This window comes from Apostichopus japonicus, chromosome 5, assembly GCF_037975245.1.
Source record: "Apostichopus japonicus isolate 1M-3 chromosome 5, ASM3797524v1, whole genome shotgun sequence".
Lineage (NCBI taxonomy): Eukaryota > Metazoa > Echinodermata > Holothuroidea > Aspidochirotida > Stichopodidae > Apostichopus > Apostichopus japonicus.
The window spans coordinates 2,405,070-2,428,991 of NC_092565.1; the positions used below are offsets into that span (position 1 = coordinate 2,405,070).

Below are 23,922 nucleotides of genomic sequence, written 5' to 3' on the forward strand. Positions count from 1 at the left end.
AAGACTACTATCACACTGTGATGAGACATGATATTCCTTGAGAAAGACAAGTAACATTTCAAACTGGTGGGTTTGTTATATATATTTTGTATCAAATACAAACTCCATATTACTCAATTAATTGGATTAAAAATGTGCATAAATGCATGAGGGATGGAGATTATCTACCCTGCAATCCCATGAATTGGCGGCACTGCTTTAAGACATAACAGTGCAGTATTATAAAATGGTATATACATGATAAAAAATTGACAGAGGCTGCATTCAATAAGCAACTGTTGGCAAATGATTGCAACACATGATAAACATGACACATGATAAACAACTTAAAATACAACTTAAATACAACTTAAAATACATGAACCTTAAAAATTCAGTTTACACTTAAAAGTATAACTCTACACTAGACAAGTAAAGAAGAAGCCATCATTCATGAGTAAAATAGGTAAAAATAGGTAAAAAGATCATGTAACAGCTTCAATTTAAACTAGCTGGCAAATACACCGGAAACCATTTCTCATGACTTATCTGATATTCTAGAAATGAAGTAATAAAACCATTTATAAAATTCTTCATACTTTAGCAGGTAAACCTAAGTAGTAAAGATTATTACTACAATAAAGACTGATATCGATTAAAGAGAGACAGCCCTCTAGATTTATTTCATCATGATTGTTAATCTGGATTGCATGAGTCTATTTAAATTCAACAACCTTTTCTTCGTTTCTGAAATGAAAGTAGCTAAGTTGATTGAATATGTATAAATATTTATTGAATAGGTAGTTCACCACACATTCTATGCTACTTTAAGTATCAAATAAACTAAAATAAACAAAAATGAAAAATAAACTAAGAAAATATGAGCAGAGCCTCAAGTGCATTGCACAAAAGAAACATTGCATTATGCTAAGACTATGTTAACATTGGTCCTGAGAGCAGGATGGGTCCTGAGAGGTTAACATAAGAAACTAACACTACATTGCACAAATAAATTATGCTGTTTTCCAGAATAAAATATACTATAGGGATATTGTATAACCTTTTCATATTTTATATTAAGCTATTATACTACTATACAGCACACTTACTATTAAAACTTACAAAGAACAAGACAGCCTATGTAGACTTTAATAATTGTTATTAATGAATGAGAGTTACATGACATTGTTTTATACAATGTGAAATTACAGCCAGTCATATATTGTAAATCACAGCTCAGGATAAGACCTCTTTGAGACCATCTGAGATAACCTCTTGACCCCTTGAAGCTCAGTGTGAAAACTGATAACGGCCACTTGTGTGTGTTCATTTCCTGAATGACTGTCATTTGTTGGAGTCAGCATGTTTACAAGGATTAGAAACTTGAATACATGTGGACCACATATGAAATTTGACCACTACCAATTTCCGTAGGGTTCATGTACTCACCAAGCTGGATCCACAAACCAAGATCAACAAACATGTACTTTTTGAGTTACCATGTTTACAAGGTTTTCATACCCAAGACTTATGTTGACTGCAATGACCTTTGACCACCACCGACTTCAATAGGGTTCTTCGTACATACCAAGCAGGAACCATATACCATGTATGAAGTTCAACAGAGATGAACTTTTTGAGTTATCCTGTTTACACAGTTTTCAGATTTTGAACTTCACAGAAAAGAATAGGGTTATTGTACTCAATGAGATGTGTACATATAACATGTATGATTGTCGAGTTATGGTGTTTACAAGCAAGTGTCACAAACACATGGCATCACCATCACATAGATCCCTTATGCCTCCAGCAAGGCATCAACATGTACTTTGAAAAACATTACAATGAATGTATGTTACAAAAGACACCTATTTCTTGAGAAGTTAAGCATTCAGGCACAATACACTAATTTGTTGTTCTAAGGATTAAACATGCTCATGAATCTCTGGGTTTCAACTGAAGAAGGGCAGGGGGAGGGGGAAGGGGGTTGGGTGATCCCTTGCTACATGGAAGGAAAAAGTGCTGCACATGGCTATTAAATTAAATGGTTCATCAATTAGAAATGGATGGCTCAGTATGGTAGAACACATCATTTTTCATCCTGATGTTTGAAAACCTAAGCGAACACTTTTGCACAGATCTTTGCAGCAAGGAAAGACTTACTTTATCAGTGAAGTTTGGAGATGGATCATTCCATATCAAATCAACAGAGTGATTATAACATAAGGATGTTCCAACATTCAATTGTGGAGTTTGGTTAAGTTAAATATGCCAAAATATCCAGTTGTGTAAAAAAAAAAAATGGTGATTGAACTACTCCTGAAGTGTTGCTTCAAGCTACGTGACTTTCTTGAAGGTTATACAAACACAAGTTAACAACAATTTTCTGTGTTATATATTTGAGTTTTGCAACTCCAAAGTTGTTATATCATGCGGTGACTCATTATGACCAAGGTTTGCTGATGTTTGGAGAGGGTTACTACAAACTGCTCCAGACCTCAAAAATCAAGAAAATGTCACATAGCCAGCAAATTGCAAAGTTTGAACGGTCATAAATCGGACAATTTGTAAGCAATGAACTGAAATGTTCACAGAATGCATATTTCATGCTGCTTTAATTATGTAAAGAGGATTGTAATTTTTGGAGAGGGTAGAGCAACAGCCATCTGTGATTTGACATGGAATGACACCCATATATTCACTACTAGGTTGAAAGTGTTGTAAACAAAGTCGTGTCTATATCTGTGGTCCAAACCAGCTCTGTTGTTGCTGTTGTCTGATTTCCATCTAAGTTAAAATGCTGTATGCTTTCATCATACATTACACCTGAAAGAAAAAACAAGACAAAAATTTCACTCATCACTTGTGGAGCGAGATACACACACAAGAGCTACTATTGCTGCATTTATTCCTCTGGAGAGTTCCAAAAGTCAAATTTTAAGTATCCGAAAAGGGTACTATTTTCCTTCCTTTCTTGATTTTGAAAAACAAAATACCAACTTGTAATTTCAAATAGTTTGTTGAGGGTGACAAGATTTACAACAACGTCACATTGCAACAGTGAGCTTGATCAGCTAAGAAATGCAGTTCTTCTTTGGTGACAGTTCCCAGCCCATCTGTGTCCACAATACACAGGAAATGTGGAGAACACACTTTACACTGAGTGAAACTCTAAAATCTGAGAAATAACAACTAGGCCACACTCTATGTCAAAACAGTTTGACAAAGATGCTATTTCATCTCTTGAACACATTTGACAAATTAGAGTTCCAACTTAAAGGATGTGAAGATTCGCGCAAAAAGAAACGTCTAATGCCTGTAATTTGACCTAGTTTCGAATGAGGTGTAACAGAAGTGTTAAACACCACCATCGATCCCAGAAAATACACACACAGCTTGCTAACATTGGTAATTAGACACTAGTGTACAGTCAGTACATACAGCTGTGGTCAATACCCACAGCACAGTATACAAACGATACAGCGATGGACATCTCAGGTCCAGCTAAAGATAACAATTAAGGTATCATGTTTCATTACTGTCTGCATTTTGTAGCGACACGAACAAAACGTCACTTGCAAGCAACAGAAAGTTAACTTTTTCAGATGGCCGCATGCGATTTGGGGCGAGTCTTCAATGCCTTTAACTTTTGCAGTTTGTTGCTTTGTAATGTTAAGAGAACATTCTTTATTGTTGGTTTAGAAGCAGTTCCCAAAAATAGAACGGAACTGCTTCTAAACCTATTGTTTTAGCCTAGCACAATTCCTGTAATGATAAAAACTAGACTGCAAGAAGATGATTCCCTACCTGCAATACATGCTGTCATGAGACAAGCAATGGAAGCAGCTATAAGGGCTCGAAGTCCCAGGCCAGAGATTTCTGAGATCCTTCCAGGAACCAATGGTGCTAACCCACCAATCAGAATACCAACACTCCCAAAGTTAGAGAATCCACACAAAGCATAGGTGGCAATAATTTGGGATCTTGGCTAAATTGCAAGAGGAAAAAATGGATTTTGTTGGAATTTCGAAGACACATACTCAACAGGGCAACGATCAGAAATGCTTCCATAGGCAAACTTGATGACAATATAGTATATTTGGAGATAATACAGTGCACTCTTTCATCACACAGGAATTCAATATTTCTCAGGCACGAGAATATTTTCCTCCATATGGCTACAAGCAAATTATTCAGTGTTTAGAAACTCTAAATGGTGATTAAATGCATGCTTTCACCAGTAAGTATCTAGAGCATCCTTTCATCAAGACCAGGGATGTGTTATGAGACTCGCAAGTGGAGTTATAGGGATTATAAAACAACTAACATTAATAAACAAGCCTGTTTAACATGCATTTAGAAAGCTGATCAACCCAGTATGTTTAGCTTTAGTCATATGACATAGGAACACTAGAATTCTGACAAAATTGTCGAAGGGGGAATATGGGGCATGTTAGCATGTACATGCAAATTTAATGATCCATCCAAACTTGGGTTTCAGAGACATGTTTACAGAAATTCATCACACACATGGATTGACATCAAACCATGAAATGAGTGTTGCATATACATACCAGAAGCGTATTGTTATCGATGTGTTCTTGCAAATCCTCAAATGCAACAAATTCATTAAGAAAGGTTTTCGTTCCTATGAGGCTGGCTATATTCCTACGGTCTCTGACACCCTGTATTCCAAGTAACCAGGCAAAAGGATAGAGCACATAGCTACATACAACCTGCAAAAATGGATGAAAAGATTTCAACAGTTGAGTGTTAATGGCCACAAGAATTCAAACACTCACAAACGTTATTATAATATTGTGTAATATAATAGCTGCCGGTCGGTTTGGTCTATCTATGACAGCCAAACGAACACTTTCATATTGCAAAAGCCTCATTGGCCGAGTCAACTGAGATAATAGAATGTAGCAGGAGATCTGAAACAGAATGTTGAAAAAACAGAACTTACCGAGAATGAGAGGTTTTCAATATCAGCCATGTTGCCGAGCCATAGTAAGGTCATATTAACAAACTCCAATAAGGACACAATGGCAATCAGATTACCAATGATGCAAGCACATATCTTTGTGCCATCGATAGCACCGTTGCAAAATGCTTCCAAACAGTTCTTTTCCTTTCTGTAAAATGGGATAAAAAAAACACCTTCTGTAAACACTTAATCATAAAAAGTCAAATACATTGGATACATCATACATAAACTATACAAAAAATAAATAAAACCTTTATTCTTTCCTTGGTTCTCTGTGAAGAATCCCATTGCAAGGAGCTTAGTAAAGTCAATATTATCTGTGGATTAGCAAACTAAATTCTTTGCAGGAAAGATACAATAAATTATATTTATGTAGAAATAGAGAAAGAGATGATTGTTCATAAAAGGTATTTTTGCGAGATACAACATGATCCCAAAAAACCAGGTATTTGAATGCATCAAAATTACTTACACCTTTTCAATATCAACGGTGGCAATAGTCGCTGTTTTGGGACGTTCCGTCTCTGGGTAGAACATTTTCGCCACGACCAGGGCCGCAGGGGCAGATATAATGGATGCAGATAGAAGATGAGCAGCGCTTATACCCATATTAACATAAGCTGCTAGGACACTACCAGCAATGGTAGCAAACCCTCCTACCATTATGGAGTGTATCTCAGATGTAGTCATATCAGCAAGGTAAGGCTTAATGCACAATGGAACGATAGTCTGCAATCAACAGGAAAATGGAAAGTTACTATCGAACTAGAATTGACTAGTATGCCAAACATTCAACCACTACTTGGAATGGATTGATGTTAAAAGCCACAATGAACTAGGTAGAAATATATAAAGTCATGAGCTGTTGACCATTTGCTTTAATTACATATCTGCAAATAGCATGGTTTTTTTTCAATCATAAATAACAAATATAATACTTCTTTGAATTGATTTTCTCTTTTTGTATTCACTATGTGATAACATCGACTGTAGATGGTGTGACATTGACAGAAAGCCCTAACAAAGTAAGGGCAACTGAAAAACCATGTTTATATCTTAGACTCTCACTGAAAGTAAACCAGTGGCAATAAAAAGACAAATGATGCATGTTTTACAAGTCTACTTCATTGTGCATCTCACTGATGTCATGTATTCAGGATTCCGTCTGCTTCAAATGAGTCTGAACAATATGTCAGCAGTGATCAACTAAGATAACTCCACAATTAACTTATCAACTCCACTCACACTGCTCTCTTGAAGAAAAATAAGTGTTTAGAAGCTATGTTCAACGAATCAACTTTCTGAGAATATGACACAAATCTAAATATCACTTGTAGTTAAACTCTAAGAAGGTACTATTATGTAAACACTGACCATTCCCAAAAACACATTGGCTGCTGCACCAAAGGCTTCCACTCCAGACACGCCCATTGTGTGATGCATCAGCCAAGCGAAAGCCTTGATCAACTTCTGCATGATCCCAAAGTAGAATAGCAAAGAAAATACTGCACTAGCAAAGATGATAACTGGGAGTACCTGATGAGAGATTGAAGCAGTTTGAATGAGTTCATCACAGACTTGGTTGGTATTTACATCTAGCAGTAACTTTTTGGTGATTCAGTTGATCATTTGATCATTGGGGGTCACTTGCAAACATTGTCACCAGAATCCCAACCCAGCTTGACTGATACCAACCAGAAAGCAGGCAAGGGATCTCAAGAGAAAGGTTCCCATTATTGTATAAATGAGGAAATCACAAGCAAAATAATTAGATAGAGTAAGCAGGTTAGTTGAGAGCAGCAATGGTGCATTAACATACTACTGGAAGTGAAGCGATAATCCCCTGAAACATCAGCCTTGTCAAGTTAAACAAAACAAATATGAATGCAAAATATCAATAAGTATTGTCTGTTTATGGATAAAGTCCATTTATCTAAATGCACAGTAACATTGTAACCACCCCCTCTACACTTCATTAAGTGAAATTGACTGATCAGCAGAAATTGCCAAAACACCAATGTCTGGTAGATGCTACTATTAACTCACTTTAATTTTGCTACCAATTATATTTAACAGAATGTATGAATTATATTTAACGGAATGTATGAATTATATTTGACAGAATGTATGAATTATATTTGACAGAATGTATGAATTATATTTAACAGAATGTATGAATTATATTTGACAGAATGTATGAATTATATTTAACGGAATGTATGAATTATATTTGACAGAATGTATGAATTATATTAACAGAATGAAATGTATGAGTGAATTCAACTTACAACAAGAGCAAAGAAATGCACTTTCAAAGGCTCTGGTCCAAAAACAAAGTCTGCCCCAACTAGAGCATAGTTCAAAAATATCTCCACTTGTAAACCTATCCACTTGAAAAGATGAAAACCAGCCTGTGTTCTGAGAATGAAGATTGCAAACACTATCTGCAGGTAAAGACCCCATATCACTGTCTTCCATTTAATCTAACGGGTAGAAGAGAATAAAACCAGAACGTTTATAAACAGTTTTGTGATTTCTTGAGCACTTGAAAATAATACTGCATCAAACTGTATGTGCAATATTTAAGAACCTTTTGACAATGTAGTAATCAAGCCTAATGCCTCAGCCTCGTACAGGCCTATTTTGCACATAGTGAATATTGTGCTCTTTCATAAACTTATGTAAATTAACAATGTAATTTAACTTACACAAGTATGAGGCAGCTTTGTACCGAGTATAACATTGATCAAAGCTGGCCTTTATGATGTAGCTGGTTTTCAAAAGTTGACTACAGTTGACCCCAGATGACCTTTGACCCTCAAACCTACCACCCATGAAGAGGCATCAGTCAACTTACTATAAGATCCATCTCAACACTACTTTTGGGTATAGCTTGTTACCAAATTGTTTCATACTTTTAACCACCTCAAATTACCATTGACATCAACCAATGACAACACCAGTTACAAGCTTACCAAGAGGTACAGTAGTGTCTTAATGACAAATCAGTATTGTTACTAGGATTTTAAAAGTTGCGTCCCTGGGATGCAATGTCTTTTGCGCAATGGAAGCCTATAACATGCAAAATGATGAAACCTGTAACTAATATTCAACAACAAAATTATTGTCAAATTCCAAAGCAGGAAATTTTGCCCTAGACTAGTTACCAAATATATGCTGGCCTAAACATTCATGCTGCATACTAAGTACTGTATGGTATACAACTCCCTTGTCTATGAAAATGTTATACAGTGCATAGAGAGACAATGCAAGAATAAAACTACTGCACTTTTAACTGATTTTATTGAGCCCCTTAAATTTTGTAGAAAAACTTACTTATAGATCCTGACGACACAAGAAAATACCCCTAACAGGCCTAGTACTTGCTCACAACTTTTATAAACCCCTGTCATAAGTTGACATTGGCAGTTAACCAATGCAATTTTATTCAAAATTTTCCATTTCCCCAACCACTATAGGCAAGTCAGCCAGCCCAACACTAGCCAGTTCTGACCCCTTTCCCACTACACAATGTAAATAAATTGTCGATTAAAAAGTCAAGCTTCAATGGTTACTTTTGATGATGTATGAACTCTGCACAAAAAAAAATTAAGTTGTCAAAGGGACTGCAAAGAAGTCTTCAATGAAGAAAGTACTGAATGTACATTTTACTTTAGCAACTCTCAATGCGGAGAGAACAAACATAATTTGAGATGAAAAATCCTTTTTAGTATCAGAGATGTTAGCTTCCAAAGTTCATAAATTGTCTCAACTCATAACATTTTGTGGAAAGCGATGATTCAAATATTGCATGATATTCTTAAAAACAATTCAACTATAACTTCATACTATGGTCGCTTTTAGTTGAACTGTGTGTCAAAAGGCCTAATGTTATGATATTTGAGTGCACACATATGATAGCCTATATAACACAAACTTCGCTATCTCTAGTAGTTGGTTGTTTTGAGAAGCAGTTTTGTTTTATTTGAAAAGAAACAAATGTTCTCATTCCAAAATGTGCATAGGCCTAGTTGTGTGTGAGTGTGTACTTGTTTGTCAAAAGAAGTTTGCATAAATTATGCCAGACGCAAGCAGTTTAAAGATTATGAGTCAATAGCTAAAACATATTCCGTCCCGGATGCAGAATCCAGCATTCGTAACAATGCTGACAAAATACCAAGTATGAAGTTTATGTACATGCAAGCTTTAGTTGGTGAGTTATCATGTTTAGGGGTCACACACAAACACAAACAATCACATCATCACATCACCATCACATACAGTACATTTCTTTTGCCTTTCAATAGCAAGGAACCAAAATTATGCATAATTCTCAGTCATAACTCTTAACACCACTACAGTATCACGCCCAGGTAGCAAATAGGAATCTTAAGGCAGCAGTGCTTGTTAAAGTACCCATAACTGCTGGTCATCACACCTTTATATATAAATATTGCCCAAAGTATAGACTGCACCCTGTCAAACATGAGAAGCAAGAAATGTTACTTACACGACTGGGGCGCTTGGAAACGACAAAGCTGATGACAAGCAGCATAACCAGACCAAAGGCAGATACAAGACGAATGGGTTCACGAATAATAAGAGTGAAAACTCCAGAGGCGGTTAGGAGAGTAACCATGGATACTACCATGAAAAATTTGACCAAGCTGAAAGAAAGATATGTGATACAAATTGAAGATTAGGAAGGAAGAAGTGGGGGGGGCGGGAGGAGGGCAGTGCTTAAAGGACATGTAGTTAAGGTAGATAGGATCGTGCATATGTAGAGTTGGAGACAGGTAAGAGAGGGGTGTAGTAATTCCATAATTGTGGTTTAAGTTACTTGCAGCGAAACTAAAGTCAAACCTCTTAAAGAAATTCAAATTGGGGCATTGCATTGGTCATGACTTATAAAATTAGACAAGTAGAGAGCTTTATTATTGATTCCAGGAATTCAGGAACGATCAATGCTGTCATAAGCAATTTAACCTATTGTTTACTTTGCCCTTCATTAGTCCATTGTTACACAGATGGACCAGATTTGATTTGCATTCAATCCTAAAACTACTTCAAGACTGGCTCATGTGAAAAGAATGACTTTAAATCACCAATTCAAATGAAAGATTCACTAAATGGTTCATTTTCTATATCAATTACAAATGGAACAGTTTATACCTTGGCTACTAACTTACATATACTATATTTATAGCCAATTGAATCCAAGTACTGTACAATTTCTGGTCAATTAGGAAAGGTGCTTGCAAGTTATATCTTAGAATGCACTAATTGAGAGACACCTTTTGCCTCCCGCATTCTTGGACAATTGAGCATGTTTTCTAAATTTGACAAGTAAGTTTAAGTCTTACAGTCATATGTGATCTGAAATAACATCTGGAACACATTTCTTTGATATTTCATAGGGGACTCACAAAGAGGTGGTCTTTTTATGCTGGTTGATGCAGGTTTGCATCGGCAGGAAAAGCTGTTTTTCAAGACTATCACTAAACTGGTTCCAGAGGAAACTGATGGAAAAGTAGGCGGCAACACTCATGGTGAGAAGAAGCAGGGATAAGGCACGATGGAAATCCAAGAACAGCACGTAGAGTACAAATCCCAGATACAATGTGAGAATACCGGCCTTCAGGCACCAGAGGACAGTCTTTTTATTGTCGTCGTATAGTGCACCAACTGCTTCTTCCACATATTCAATCATCTGCAACATAAAGAAATATTACATTACTGTGGACTACGCACATGAATACATACATACATGTACAGTATCAAACAATACTACCTATACAGTATATTCCAATCAGAACACTTGTATGAAAGTTCACTACAATAGACACACTTTATTTTGATTTTTTAATTTTTCTATTAATCACATTCAGATGCTCAATGATTGCCATAGATTAAATGGACTTATATCGGGAAAACTTAATGGCAATCCTTGGATCATCCTATTAACATTCACTACATTATGAAATTATAACATTTCACGGCATTACAAGTATTACAAGGCTGCAATATTTGTTCACTCACTTTGGTAATGCTATTGCCTTGGTGACTGTCATCCTCCTTTGGCATCCTCGCTTCCACATCAGTCGAGTCATCTCGACAAGCTCCAACAGCCTGATAACGATAAAACAAAATTATTTATCAAGTTGCATACTAACTGTATGTCACATGGCACAAACATTTAACCACATGCTCTTTTGTACAGTTAATTTGATTTTATTATTCCAATTATCTTACAGAATGATTCAATACAATTAAGAAGAGGTGCATTACATTCCACCCTCCAGGCTATACACAAACACTTATAAAAGGAACATTAAGTCCCCCTCATGGCCAATTTATCTCACTCAAGAAACCAGGATGTCAAGAGGCTAAGCAGTTCATTGGTTTTTATACACTGTCAAAACCTAACTAGGGATGCACCGGATCCAAATTTTTGGATCCGGCCGGAACCGGATTTTGCCGGATAGAACATGAAATCCGGTCATTACACAAAAGAATATCATTAATAAGAAGTAGAAGTATGAAACAAGGAGCAAATCTTAGGTGAGGTATACGCATATTATAAAGAAGGTGAAATTAAGACCCCATTTATGAGATTAAATATGACTAGAAGTGGTGTAATCTACATTCTTTAATAAAATAACTACAATATAATTGTTGACAAGCTTGATACAGTATGTAAATTTGTTTGCTGGAAAAATACTGCATACTACTTATGAAGTTTGTTTTAAAACGGGAAGCTACATGTCACAAATCTCATACTTTATACTGAATAAAAAGATTATTTAATTGGATCTTTAGAAACAGTGGGTCAGACCATTGAGAAAATTAAAGTAAACATGTTAAACCTAATTTTTCCTTACTTTGAATGTTTTTATTAATTTTTGGAAATAGTTTACATTGATTTAAGTTAATACCAACACCTTTTTAAGGAATAATTCAGGCCAGATTTTGAAAAAGATCCGGCCAGATTTTGAAAAAGATCCGGCCGGATTTTGCAAAATATCTGGCCGGAACCGGATAATTGCTCACTATCCGGCCGGATAGTCCGGCTGGACCGGATATCCGGTGCATCCCTAAACCTAACTGTCATGCCTAATCCTAGATTTTCAAGTGTCATATATGGTTGAGAAGTGGATGAAGGACCTTTCACTTACAGTACTCACTAATTTAATCTAACAACAATGACTCTACTGTATGTCACTACAACCTGTTTGCAAACTCATTACAGTAGGTCCAATGGCATTAAGCACCACAACAAGCCTACAGTAGGTTTGATGGCATTGATGCACTCACTTAAATCTAGATACCAAGAATCAAACAGTCCTCCAATGAAAGCACATACTCAGGGTTTCTCCTTGATAGTATAAGGTAGTAACTTGCTTGAGAGAACATTTGGTGCCGAAAACGCCATTGGAGCGTGAAGCACTCAAACCCCGGCTGAGGGTCCAGGGACTGCCTTAGGGGGTACCAGGGCAACACCCTGGTGGGGGCCCAGGCAGAATTTGTAAACATGGTCATATTTTCCGTCTTCATATACAGTGGAAACAGAATACACTACGCTATTTGCTTTCTTACTATAAGTTTGTAAATCATTTGTACCTAGCATAATGTGACTGCACACATCATATAATGTTAAGGTCTCTTCGTCACAATCACAAAACGTTTCTGACACTTAATGTCATGATTATGAGTAGAAGCATATTATTTTTCAGAAGGATTCTTAATATTTAAATGAATGATCAATTTCCCCACCAAATTGATATGCATTAAAATATGTGTTAGCAATTTATTTGGAGAAACACTAGCCGAGATCCTTTCCGTAACTTCTGTTGTGTGATTTGTTACTCTGATCATCTACCTTCAACACTTTAAGTCTTAAATAGAAAAATGTAATCCAACTGAGTCACGAACTGGTTGCAGAAATGAAAGGATGACATTGTGTGATAAATAAAACTGATTTCATGTAGAAAAGACATTAGCGTATCCTAACTAAGCATTTAACTATCCCTTGTGTTTATTGCAACCAAAATGAAAACATTTTCTTCAATTTTCTCACTTATATAATACAAAAGGGCAAGTGCTTTGTGCTTGAAAGTTTTTGTAACAAACCAGCAACAAATATGTAAACTTTATTACAATATGTCTACCACTAATTGAGGGTTTTAACGAATCAAAACTGCATCCAATATTCTTTGCAGCTATTTAAAAGGCATAGCTGGTGGTTTTTCGACATCCTCTAATCCGTTCAAATTGATGTTACATTGAAAATTTACAATTGTACCTTTCTATTGATGTATGGCACATGGTATTATTTTTTGTTGGGACTCGGTAAAACTTGATCAAACCTAGCACTTTTGGACGAGGAATTGCTCTTTTCCCCAAAATTTTATAAGCGCTCACGTGAGTGCAGGAAAAATTTTGATCAAGCTATTCACTTCAGCACTATTACTACGCCTAAGCGACACTCTGTATACTGTTAATATCAAAAAGCCAATGAATTATGAGGTAGGAAGTTGCAAATATGCTTCTGAAAACCGAAGTATAAGTTTCTTTTTCGTTTCCCAGTCATCAAACCGATGATAAAAGTTGAAGGCTTTGGATTAATTTTGTAAGTAGCACCTGCAAGGAATTTCTCGAAACCCGGGGTTTCCCACCGTCTGCAGGCAGTATTGTCTACGCAGAGGCTCTCTAAAGGTAAAGTGGCCCTAATTTTGAAATATGCCTAAGCTCATTTGCCACAATTGCCCCGTTACTTTAATGTGCATACTCAATTGTTTACCTTCGGCGGTGATTTACCCCATAGTTGCAGGAAAGAAAGATCATAAAGTCTTCACTGTACAATAGGCCTGTGTGAATAAGTTCTCTTAAGCAGAACCTACGGAGCTAACTTAGTGATGCACAATAACATTTTAATTAAAGAATTGTGCCAAAAATTAGTTAACAAATGTGTGAACAATTCTAACAACCATTTCTTTCTCTTGTAGCTGCATGTTTATTTTGTAGGAGTGAAGTTAATAAATGGTTCACTTTCTTACGAGAAGTACCTGGAAAGTCCATTGTTATTGTTTCGCGGTACACTCTGCAGAATGATGTCACACGGTGACCTGTACGTTCATGAGCTTTTATGCATCACGTTTCTGGTCAGTGAGAATCTGCTAACTTTGACATCAAATGTCTCTAAAGTACTGTCTATTTCGACTAAACAGGAACCATGGTATTGTTTGTGCACTAAAATACTCCGCATGGTGACATGTACTTTTGTTCTTTTGTGAAACAGTTCATTCTGAGGCATGTTCATTTGTACCTCCTGCACTGAAGTATGCACTAGTTACACCCCTGATCAAGAATCCTCAGTCGGAGGCCACTGTGTTGAAGAACTATAGGCCTGTTTCCAATTTGTCCTTCCTCTCTAAAGTTCTTGAGAGAGTCATAGTTAAGAGACTTTCTGCCCATCTGAATGCTACAGGAAATGCTGAAGTGATGCAGTCCGCTTACCGCCACGGACATAGTACAGAAACCGCTCTTGTTCGTGAACAAAATGACCTTCTTCAGTCAGTTCATTCACAAGGAGCAGCCATCCTTGTTCTATTAGAGTCTATCAGCAGCGTTTGACACTATCGACCAACCGACACTCTTAAGAATCCTTCTACTTAGCTTCGGCATCGCAGGAGATGCACTTGCTTGGCTAGTCTTATTTATCTTTACGGTCTAAGGCTGTAAAAATTAATGATAGTACATCACAAAAAGTTCACCTGCAATATGGGGAATCCCCAAGGCTCTGTCCTGGGACCAGTGTTGTTTACCATCTATACTTCACCTCTTGGAGATATTGCTTGAGCGCGCAATCTTTCATACCATCTTTATGCGGATGATACACAGCTGTATCTTTCCTTCAAACCACAAGATTCCACCTCAATTGAGAACACTTTTAGTTAATGAAGAAAATACAATTCTTGTCCTTGTGTTCAAAGCAAGGAATGGTTTAGCCCCAGTTTACCTACAAGAGCTTCTCCAAGAATTCAGACCTAACAGGGTACTTCATTCAAGCGTACAACATATGCTGTTCCTACTGTTCGCAATTCCACCTATGGGGAACGTTGCTTTGCTAGATCAGCTCCACAGCTCTGGAACAGTCTCCCCATACATCTGAAAACAATCCAGCATGTGTCAACTTTCCAGAAAGAACTCAAGACGTTCTTATTCATGAATGCGTATCCATTTGTTTAACACCGGTTGTGTCCATTTTGGGTACTTTGCTCCTGCAGCGCTTCTGAGCAGTTTTTTTTTAACTGGATAAAAGCACTTTACAAATTCTTATATTATTATTATTATGTTTACACATTTAGGCTACAAATTGGTTTGATTATACTAAGGACTATACATACAAGATTGGGCTAATAACTAGTTTAACTTGTATGTATTTTGTTTGGAGGCGGTTAATAAGGCTCTGGATCCGGGCCTAAGACCTTGACCTACTGAAGATTGGCGAAATAAGCATTAAATTAAGCATCTATTTAACTTACAATTGAGTATATAGGCACCCCTTATGGAACCTAAGAGAGGGTCAATAAGCACCAATGCCTCACTTACGGTATTCAACCAACGATAAGGTAAGCACCAGAGCAATGCATATTGAACAAATGATCCGATAAATGAGCAAGAGCCTCATCCTTATTGCACTGATCATCGGGTAAATATCTCCTATCAAATGGAATTCCCCATTGCGACTTGAAGACTCACGCACAAAGAAATGATTGTTGCCTGTAATCTGACCTAGATCGAATGAGGTGTGACAAAAGTGTTAGACACCACCCAGAAAATAAGCACACATAAGCTACAGTCATTACCCACAACAAAGTGTAGACTCACGTCAAATATCATGAAATGGCTGGAAAGAGTGGTACTAAAACTCCTTCTTGCTGAAAAAGGTGTTGTTCTAGATAAAAATCAGTTTGCCTACCAAAGCAATAGAGGTGTTGATGACCCCATACTTGTTTACTTGCATGGTGTCTTGAAGCACTTAGACCAACCCAAGACGTCTGTGGGGTCAATCTTCATTGACTTCTCCAGTGCATTTAACACAGATATTAAGACCAATATATTAGTACAAAACTGTTAGACATGCAAGTGAACTATAACATCGTTCTGTGGGTCCTCAATTATATGCGTTGTAGACCTCAGATGGTTAGAATTGGTGATTCCAGATCTGACCAGTGTGTCATTAGTACGGGCGCCCCCCAAGGATGTGTGTTCTCACCAGTGCTGTTCTGCTTGTACACAAATGATTGTAAAGTATCGAGTGACCAATGCAATATTATCAAATATGCTGATGATACCGTGCTGACTGGTCTTCTTTATAATAATGACAGCTCTGCCTTTGTTAGTGAAGTACAGAAGTTTGTAAGTTGGTGTAAAAATAACAGTCTGTCAATGTTAAATATAAGTAAGACTAAGGAACTAATGTTTGATCTTAGGAAAGGCAATAATGTTCATGATCATGTCATAATCGATGGCAAAGTAGTTGAGAGGGTAGAAAGCTACCTGTACAAGTACCTGGGAACGTATATTGAAAATAAACTTAATTGGAATGTTCACATAAAAGCTGTTAAGGGTAAAGCCTGCCAAAGACTGTATATCCTTAGAAAATTAAAACAATGCAGAGTTAAGTATACGATCATGAAATTATTCTACCAGTCAATCATCCTAAGTGTTCTAACATCTAGTATGTATATATGTTTCTTTGGCAGTATGCCGAAGAAGTGCAGGGCAGAGCTGGAACGTGTTTGGAAGTTAGCTGAACGCTGTATTGGTGTCAAGCCTTCCATCACTCTCATCCATATATGAAGAGAGTCTGATAAAAGAAACTAAATAATATAAAAGAAGATCATACACACCCTTTTTACAGTCTTATCATGTTCAACAGATTCAGGCTACAATTACAGGTGCCCCATACTAAAACATCCAGGTTCCGTAATTCTTTCTTACCTGAGGCAATACACTTGTTTTCGCGTGCAAAGCGATCTGGCTACAGGGTGTGATCTGTCACTTGCAGCCCTCTGTGCTGATTCTGTTACTGTTCTGGTTCTGCTCATTTAGTTTTATTCTCGTAGTTGTTCACTTATAGTTTGTTTATTGTATGGTTTTGTTTGTATTCACTACTGTTTTATGTTTACTGTCGACGGGAAATCATTTTGCGTTTTTGTTTTCTGAAATGGACAATATAGTTTTCTATCTATTTACATAGCAGCGATGGACATTTCAGGTCCAGATAAAGATAACAAAGTATCAGGTTTCATTACTGTCTGCATTTTGGAGCGACAAAAAAAAATTTTTCACTTGCAGGCAACGGAAAGTAATTTCAGAGGGTAGCACGCGGTTTGGGGCAAGTCTTTAATGCCTTTAGTAGTACTTTAAGCTAAAACTTAAAAGTAGGCCTATCTTGTTACACTACAGTGTTACTTAATTACTAAAAGATGTGTTGTTCTGAATTGCATTTATGAAGTACAGTAATATAACCAGTGGCGTAGCCAGCGGGGGGGGGGGGGGGGGCAGGGGGGTGGGAGCCCCCCAGTTGAAATGCTCGCCCCCCACTTGCCCCCCCAAATGGAATTATAGACTGAGAAAAAAAACTTGAATGCACACTAAATATGTTGCTGGGCCTATGTGCATATTACCATGGTTTTTATGCAATTTTTATTCTTTACCTTTTACCTAGTTCTCTATCTGCGAAATTGGGTGGCCAAAATAAAAATCACTTCCATGGGAACATTGCCTTGAAAAAGAATTTGACCCAAGCAGCAGCGCAAAAAAACGCCACTGTCTCTGTATTGTCAAATGTGGAAACGGGTTGGCAATTTAATTAAACGGTCTCCGCGGCACTCACAAGCGGAGGCTACGTTCAGTTTATGTTCACATGGTTATCCCTGATCTCTGGATTGTGTTCCGAAATGATTCACACGTGAGTGACGTGTATGGCAGAATATATCACAGTATTTAGAAACAATTTGCATTTTGACTGAAACTTTCAACATGTTTTGCTATGCCTACATGACCAATCGCGATGTGTTTCTTGGGTTAGGTACATTCAACACAGAACAGCCTAGTAGTCTATATACGTTTGTGTTTCCGTAGTGAGCTCATAGGCCCAAGGTGACCAGACGTCCCCGAGTTTCGGGGACAGTCCCCGATTACAGTGTGCTGTCCCCGATGAACAAGTGTCCCCGAAAATGTCCCTGATTCGTCAAAATGTTCAGGAATTTCGAAAATATCCCACATTATTAGTAAAATAATTGTAAAAACAAAATTTAGTCAAGTGTGCAGTCGCAGAACGGAACTTATAACCAGTATTTCAGGTGGAGACACTGTTAAAAATATGCTAGATCGATTTAGCCTAGCACTCTTTCGACCGTATAAATGGCAACTACGGCGACACAACGACACTTATAGTGTGAGCATGAGCAAATCACAAGCTCTCAAAGAACCATGTAAAGTAAATGGATTTCATTTAAGAAAAAGCTACATTTTTGAAAATAAAATTGATTTAAAAAGTGCTTCAATGTATCACCATTTTACATCTAAGCACCTTAGGCACTTGAAAATTTTCAAAAGGAGAGGAGGACAGCCCCTCCCCTTAAACCCCTCCCCCATATCAGTCACGCATTAAATGCCCCCGAATTCAGTCACAAAATATGTTCACCTTATAGGGCGCGAAATTCGTCGATAAGTTCGCAGACAGTCATCAGAATAGGCAAATTAACCTTCGCAAGACTGTTTGAGTGAGCCCTAGAAAGTGCAAAAGAAGGGCCCGAAGGGGGAATGATAACATCTTTTGTTGATTGGGGGGGGGGGTGTGGTTACACTCCCAGGCAAGTCAGTTATCATGCTGATCATCTTTGAATACTGACAGAAAGAGCATAGTCTATTCAGATTTTTAAAGAGAATTATTGATGACTTTTTCAGTGATCTGTTTTATCGTTAATAATACCTATGTGGAAATAACATAAAACGTCAGCTAACTAGAGTGACCATCTGTACCCTACATTGCTGACACAATACCTGATTTGCCACAGTTTGTCATGCAAACTGTTTGGTACAGTAAGTCTTTTGTACTAGCTTAGTCTGCCCCACCAATCAGACCCTTCGCCCCCCCCCTTTGCCCCCCAGATGGAAAAGTCTGGCTACGCCACTGAATATAACTAATATATATCATATAATAATAATAATAATAATCGCCTGTTATTTTTACAACGCTTAAGCCTTAAAGGGTGTGAAGACTCGCGCAAAAACAAACGTCTAATGCCGGTAATCTGACCTAGTTTCGAATGAGGTGTAACAGAAGTGTTAGACACCACCATCCATCCCAGAAAATTACACACACACAGCTTGCAACCATCGGTAATTAGACACTAGTGTACAGTCACTGCATACAGCTGCGGTTAATACGCACACACAGCACAGTGTACAACGATACAGCGATGGACATCAAAGGTCCAGCTAAAGATAACAAGGTATCACATTTCATTGCTGTACTGTCTGCATTTTGTAGCGACACGGACAAAACGTCACTTGCAAGCAACGGAAAGTTAACATTTTCAGATGGCCGCACGCGGTTTGGGGCGAGTCTTCAATGCCTTTAAGGGTGACCACAAATGTGGGAGAAACCTGCAAGCGCTAAGTTATGGATTACAGATTACACGTTGGGTGGCTCCCAATTCGTTCTTCGTCTTCCAGTATAGTGCTAACTTCATCTTTGAAGACTCATGCACTTCAACATTTAAACTCAAATTTGGAATTAATGTGGTCCCCAGCCAAAATGATGCTTTTCGAAAGTACGAGCTATTCTATAATTACTTAGAATTTAGGCTTAGCCCAGGTAATCTCTATGACTAGGCCTAAGTATAACTAAGGCAGAATGCGCCTACCTTAACATAACTGTAACACTAACATAACAGTTAGGCTACCAGTACCCACTACCAAGTACTAGTACTATCACGAGTAGTAGTAGTAGTAGCGTAGTAGTACTAGTAGTGTTACCAACCTGACTATTCTCAATGGATTTACATTTCGACCGTTTTTCTTCTTCCGAATCTTCGATGCTAAGCTCTTCGTACTTGGTTTTCTCAAAGTTTTCTTCACCTGATGTCATCTTGAAGGGGGTAAAACGACACACAAAGGTACTACAATTCAGATTAAAAATTCTAAACGAACAATATTGACCCAACTGACCACGTGTGACACTTTCTAGTTTGTACACATTCTAATTCATGCTATACACAGTGTTATGTTGATGTTTATTTACGTCGCATTGTGCGTAATCAACGTATAACTGAATCGTGGAAAGGTGTGAATGAATCAGTGTACGGAAGCTTTGAATAGATATTTCACACAAGCGGTCTTCGTCACGTTCTTATATAACAACTCCCTGATTTGACCTAAAAGGTTCACACAGTCAGGGGCGGCGATCTGTTTCAAATATTGGGGGGGGGGGGACATTTGCTTGGATGCAGGGGAGTTACTATCAAAGCGGAGCGCCACCATTGGTTGGCGCGCAGCGTACAAGAAAATTTCTGGTTTTGATAGCCCCCCAGATCACCGGAAATGGCACTTCTCGGGCTTGAAAATGACCAACCAGATGTACACTTTTGCCTGAGAACCAAGTTTTTCCTAATAGTTTTTTTTTTCATTCATAGCCTTTTTTCAAGATTGTCACCAGTCACACATCATGTTGGACCTCATTGCATCTCCTGTGGATCATTGCTTTTGTAGGTAATTCTACGTAACGCCCCACAATACCCGTCAGTCCCACTTTTCAAGGTTTTAAGCCCATTATTTGTTCAGAATTTGAATAATAAATTCACTTCAAAACATACCCATAATGTTGCACAAATTTCATCTATGGACAACCAATATAGAAAACCCCCCCTCAACCCCTAACAGACCGGTCAAAATTGAACGAGTAGAGGGAAGTATGATATTTGCGAAAATTCAGACAAATTATTGGTGTAAAAATATTAAAACCTCTTATAACGGCTACTATAAAACTTCGATATCATAGAAAATACCCAAAAAGTATGCTCGAGGGGGAGGGCGGTCTCCACCCCCCCCCCCTCCTTGGCTACGCACCTGCGGTTAGAAATCTTATAGGAAACAGGCCAAATGGAAACCCAGTGAACCCATATCGATGTGGATCATATATGTGATTGTACGTACTTACACTCATACACAAGATGCAAACCAAATTTCATTACGGATGCGGTCCGTCTAGCTATTCATTTCGAGAAAAAAAAGGAAAAACTACTTTCGGTCATATATAGTAACAAATTGTGACACGGTTAGACAGGCGCCTTGCGAAGAATTTGCCAAGGGAGGGGCAAAGCTTGTACCCAGACTTTCTAAGCGTAGCGCCACCATAAGTTGGCGCGAAGCGCAAAAGAAAATTTTGGTCGAAAATGCCTCCCAGATCGCTGGAAATGGCACTTCCCAGGCCTTGTAAGTTGCATCTAAGCATTTCCTATATTGAAATTACTAGCGATATCATAAAAAAATACAAAACATATGCTTAAAAAAAAAACTATGCCTCCAAATATTGGGGGGGGGGGATATTAGATACTATATCCCCCCTCCTAAAAAAATTGGGGGGGGGGACATGTCCCCCCCCGTCCCCCCCATGATCGCCGCCCATGCACACAGTGTTCACACTTCCTGGAGTGTTAGTTCAGTGGTTAACGCCGGTGCCTTCCAATCATAAGGTCCCTGGTTTTAGTCACTCTAAGATTAATGTATGTCGTCCAGTTACAGAAATACAGAGTTGTTGACAATTGACAATTCATAATCATAAACGTTAAATATGAATGTAAGAGACTGACTTCGCTGCAGCTTGCGGCTTTGATAAGCCAATGAGGCTTCTTCGCGAGTTCCTGCTTGCAGGAGGATCTAAAATACATACAAATACATATATTGTTGCGTCGAAGTCTGATGAACAGTGTTCCAAGTGTAAACGGGTGGAAGCAGGAATATCATAATTTACCCATATGTGACCTAATGATAGGATATAGCTTACACAATGTACCAATGGTCTGATCAATCGTTCACTGATTTCACTACTGATAGTAACATAGACAAGTTTTTTATGGAAGATGTTCTATTTTTGATATATAGGCTTGCCAACAAGTAAAGTATTTTTAACCCATTTACTAGTATAATAAACTTCTATATCAGGCTTTATGTGCAATGTATATTCATCCCTAATTTTTTTTAAAAACTATTATAACTTCCTCACTGTAAGGAATGTTATTGGGGTAGCCTATGTACGATGTAGTGTATGGTATCTATACAATCAGCTTAGGCCATTTGTGAGGGCCAGTATATAGGGTAGCACAATACACAGCCCTGTGTATATAGGCTATAACAAATGACGGGGGTTTCCCATCACACAAGTAGTAGTCCCAATTAAGGCGGAACCAGGATTTGAATAAAGAAGGCGTGGGCAGGCGTGGGAAGGCGAAGCCCGAACATGCGACGGGATCTTGCATTGGGGTCTCCCCGACAATATTTAAATGTGATTTCCTGTCATACAGCTCTATGATTTTTATGGGTTCGAAAACAATAAATGAAAATGTGATTATTTAAAACACCGCTCGGTCGAAATAAAGAGAGACGTCTGCTCATAATAATTTAGAAAAATTTGCCTATGTAATTGCAATAACAGCCACTGAAGACGGTTTAATATGCGCGAGCAACTCTCTTGGCAGTTTCCACATTAATGTAAACCTATGTGCCAAGATTCATTCCAGACGGCGATTGGTTTTGGTCTCTCAACTCAGTGTGATGAATGATACTAACGTATGGCACATGAAGTGTTTCGAAAGCAAGAAAATTCGAAAAGCAAGTTTATCAAACGAAGAATCAAGTGTATCCTTCGGAAATAAGAAAAAGGTTTATTGGTTGAAACACCAAGTTCATCAATCGAAAATCAGGCCGATATACCAAGTTATATTGAAAAACAGTTCACTTCTATCATAATGAGGGCAGTTGCTGCCCCCCCCCCCCCTATGCGTTGGTGCATACCAATAAGATACCAGGGTTATCAACTCATGAGCTCAGATGAAGTCGAGTACTGGGATGAGCGGGGCGGGGGGGGGGGGGGGTGGAGGGGCCCACTCGGGGCATGCAGTGGCACATATAAAGTCTGTCGGTGGTCGTTCACGTGCATGAGTTATACTGAGCATATTCAGTGAAGTTTCACCTGAAGCAATTCCAAACATTTTCTAGTAGGTTTAATCAGCTTAACTCATGAGCTTATATAGCTCATTTTTAGGGCGGGGCATTATTCTGGTATGTCTTGCGGGCATCACCCACCACTCAAAATATCTGGCAATGGTCATTCTTGATACCTGAGACTATGCCGTACATATTCCAGTTGGTTCATCAGGTTAACTCATGAGCTTATCTAGCTCATTTTCTATAAGGTGCACGGGCATTATTCTGGGGTGTCTGGCGGGCATTACCCACCACTCAAAATATCTGGCAATGGTCATTCTTGATACCTGAGACTATGCCGTACATATCCCAGTTGGTTCATCAGGTTAACTCATGAGCTTATCTAGCTCATTCTTGAGGGTGGGGTATTATTCTGGTGGTGTCTGGCGGGCATACCCCACCACTAAATATATCTGGTAATGGTCATTCGTGATACCTAAGACTATGTCGTACATATCCCAGTTGGTTCATCAGTTTAACTCACGGGCTGATCTAGCCCAATTTTTGGGTCCCTTTCTTGTGGCACTATTGACCACACATATGCGTCCATTACCTAATATGGACATTCACATGGACCATTGCTATATAAAATGAACATTGGTTAACTTTCTAGCTAGGCTAGGTTCCTTTGGGCTCCCGCCTCATTACTCACGAACAGACCACTTAACAACTGC

The 23,922-nt window shown here is 38.1% G+C and overlaps 1 protein-coding gene and 1 long non-coding RNA gene across 2 annotated transcripts; both read right to left on the bottom strand.

Annotated features, from left to right (window-relative positions):
- Nucleotides 1–64: 64 nt before the first annotated feature.
- Nucleotides 65–20,280, bottom strand: LOC139967283 (solute carrier family 28 member 3-like). Its single transcript, XM_071970899.1, has 11 exons — nucleotides 20,028–20,280; nucleotides 11,009–11,098; nucleotides 10,396–10,679; nucleotides 9,480–9,636; nucleotides 7,258–7,452; nucleotides 6,344–6,505; nucleotides 5,442–5,698; nucleotides 4,949–5,117; nucleotides 4,554–4,715; nucleotides 3,787–3,967; nucleotides 65–2,805 (listed from the first exon to the last, which is right to left on the bottom strand). Exons 1-11 carry the CDS (start codon nucleotides 20,133–20,135, stop codon nucleotides 2,684–2,686), a joined length of 1,887 nt encoding a protein of 628 aa, XP_071827000.1. The 5' UTR covers nucleotides 20,136–20,280; the 3' UTR covers nucleotides 65–2,683.
- On the bottom strand, nucleotides 11,099–15,826 carry LOC139967285 (uncharacterized). Its single transcript, XR_011792960.1, has 2 exons — nucleotides 14,241–15,826; nucleotides 11,099–14,094 (listed from the first exon to the last, which is right to left on the bottom strand). It is a non-coding gene; the product is annotated as an uncharacterized lncRNA (long non-coding RNA).
- Nucleotides 20,281–23,922: the final 3,642 nt, after the last annotated feature.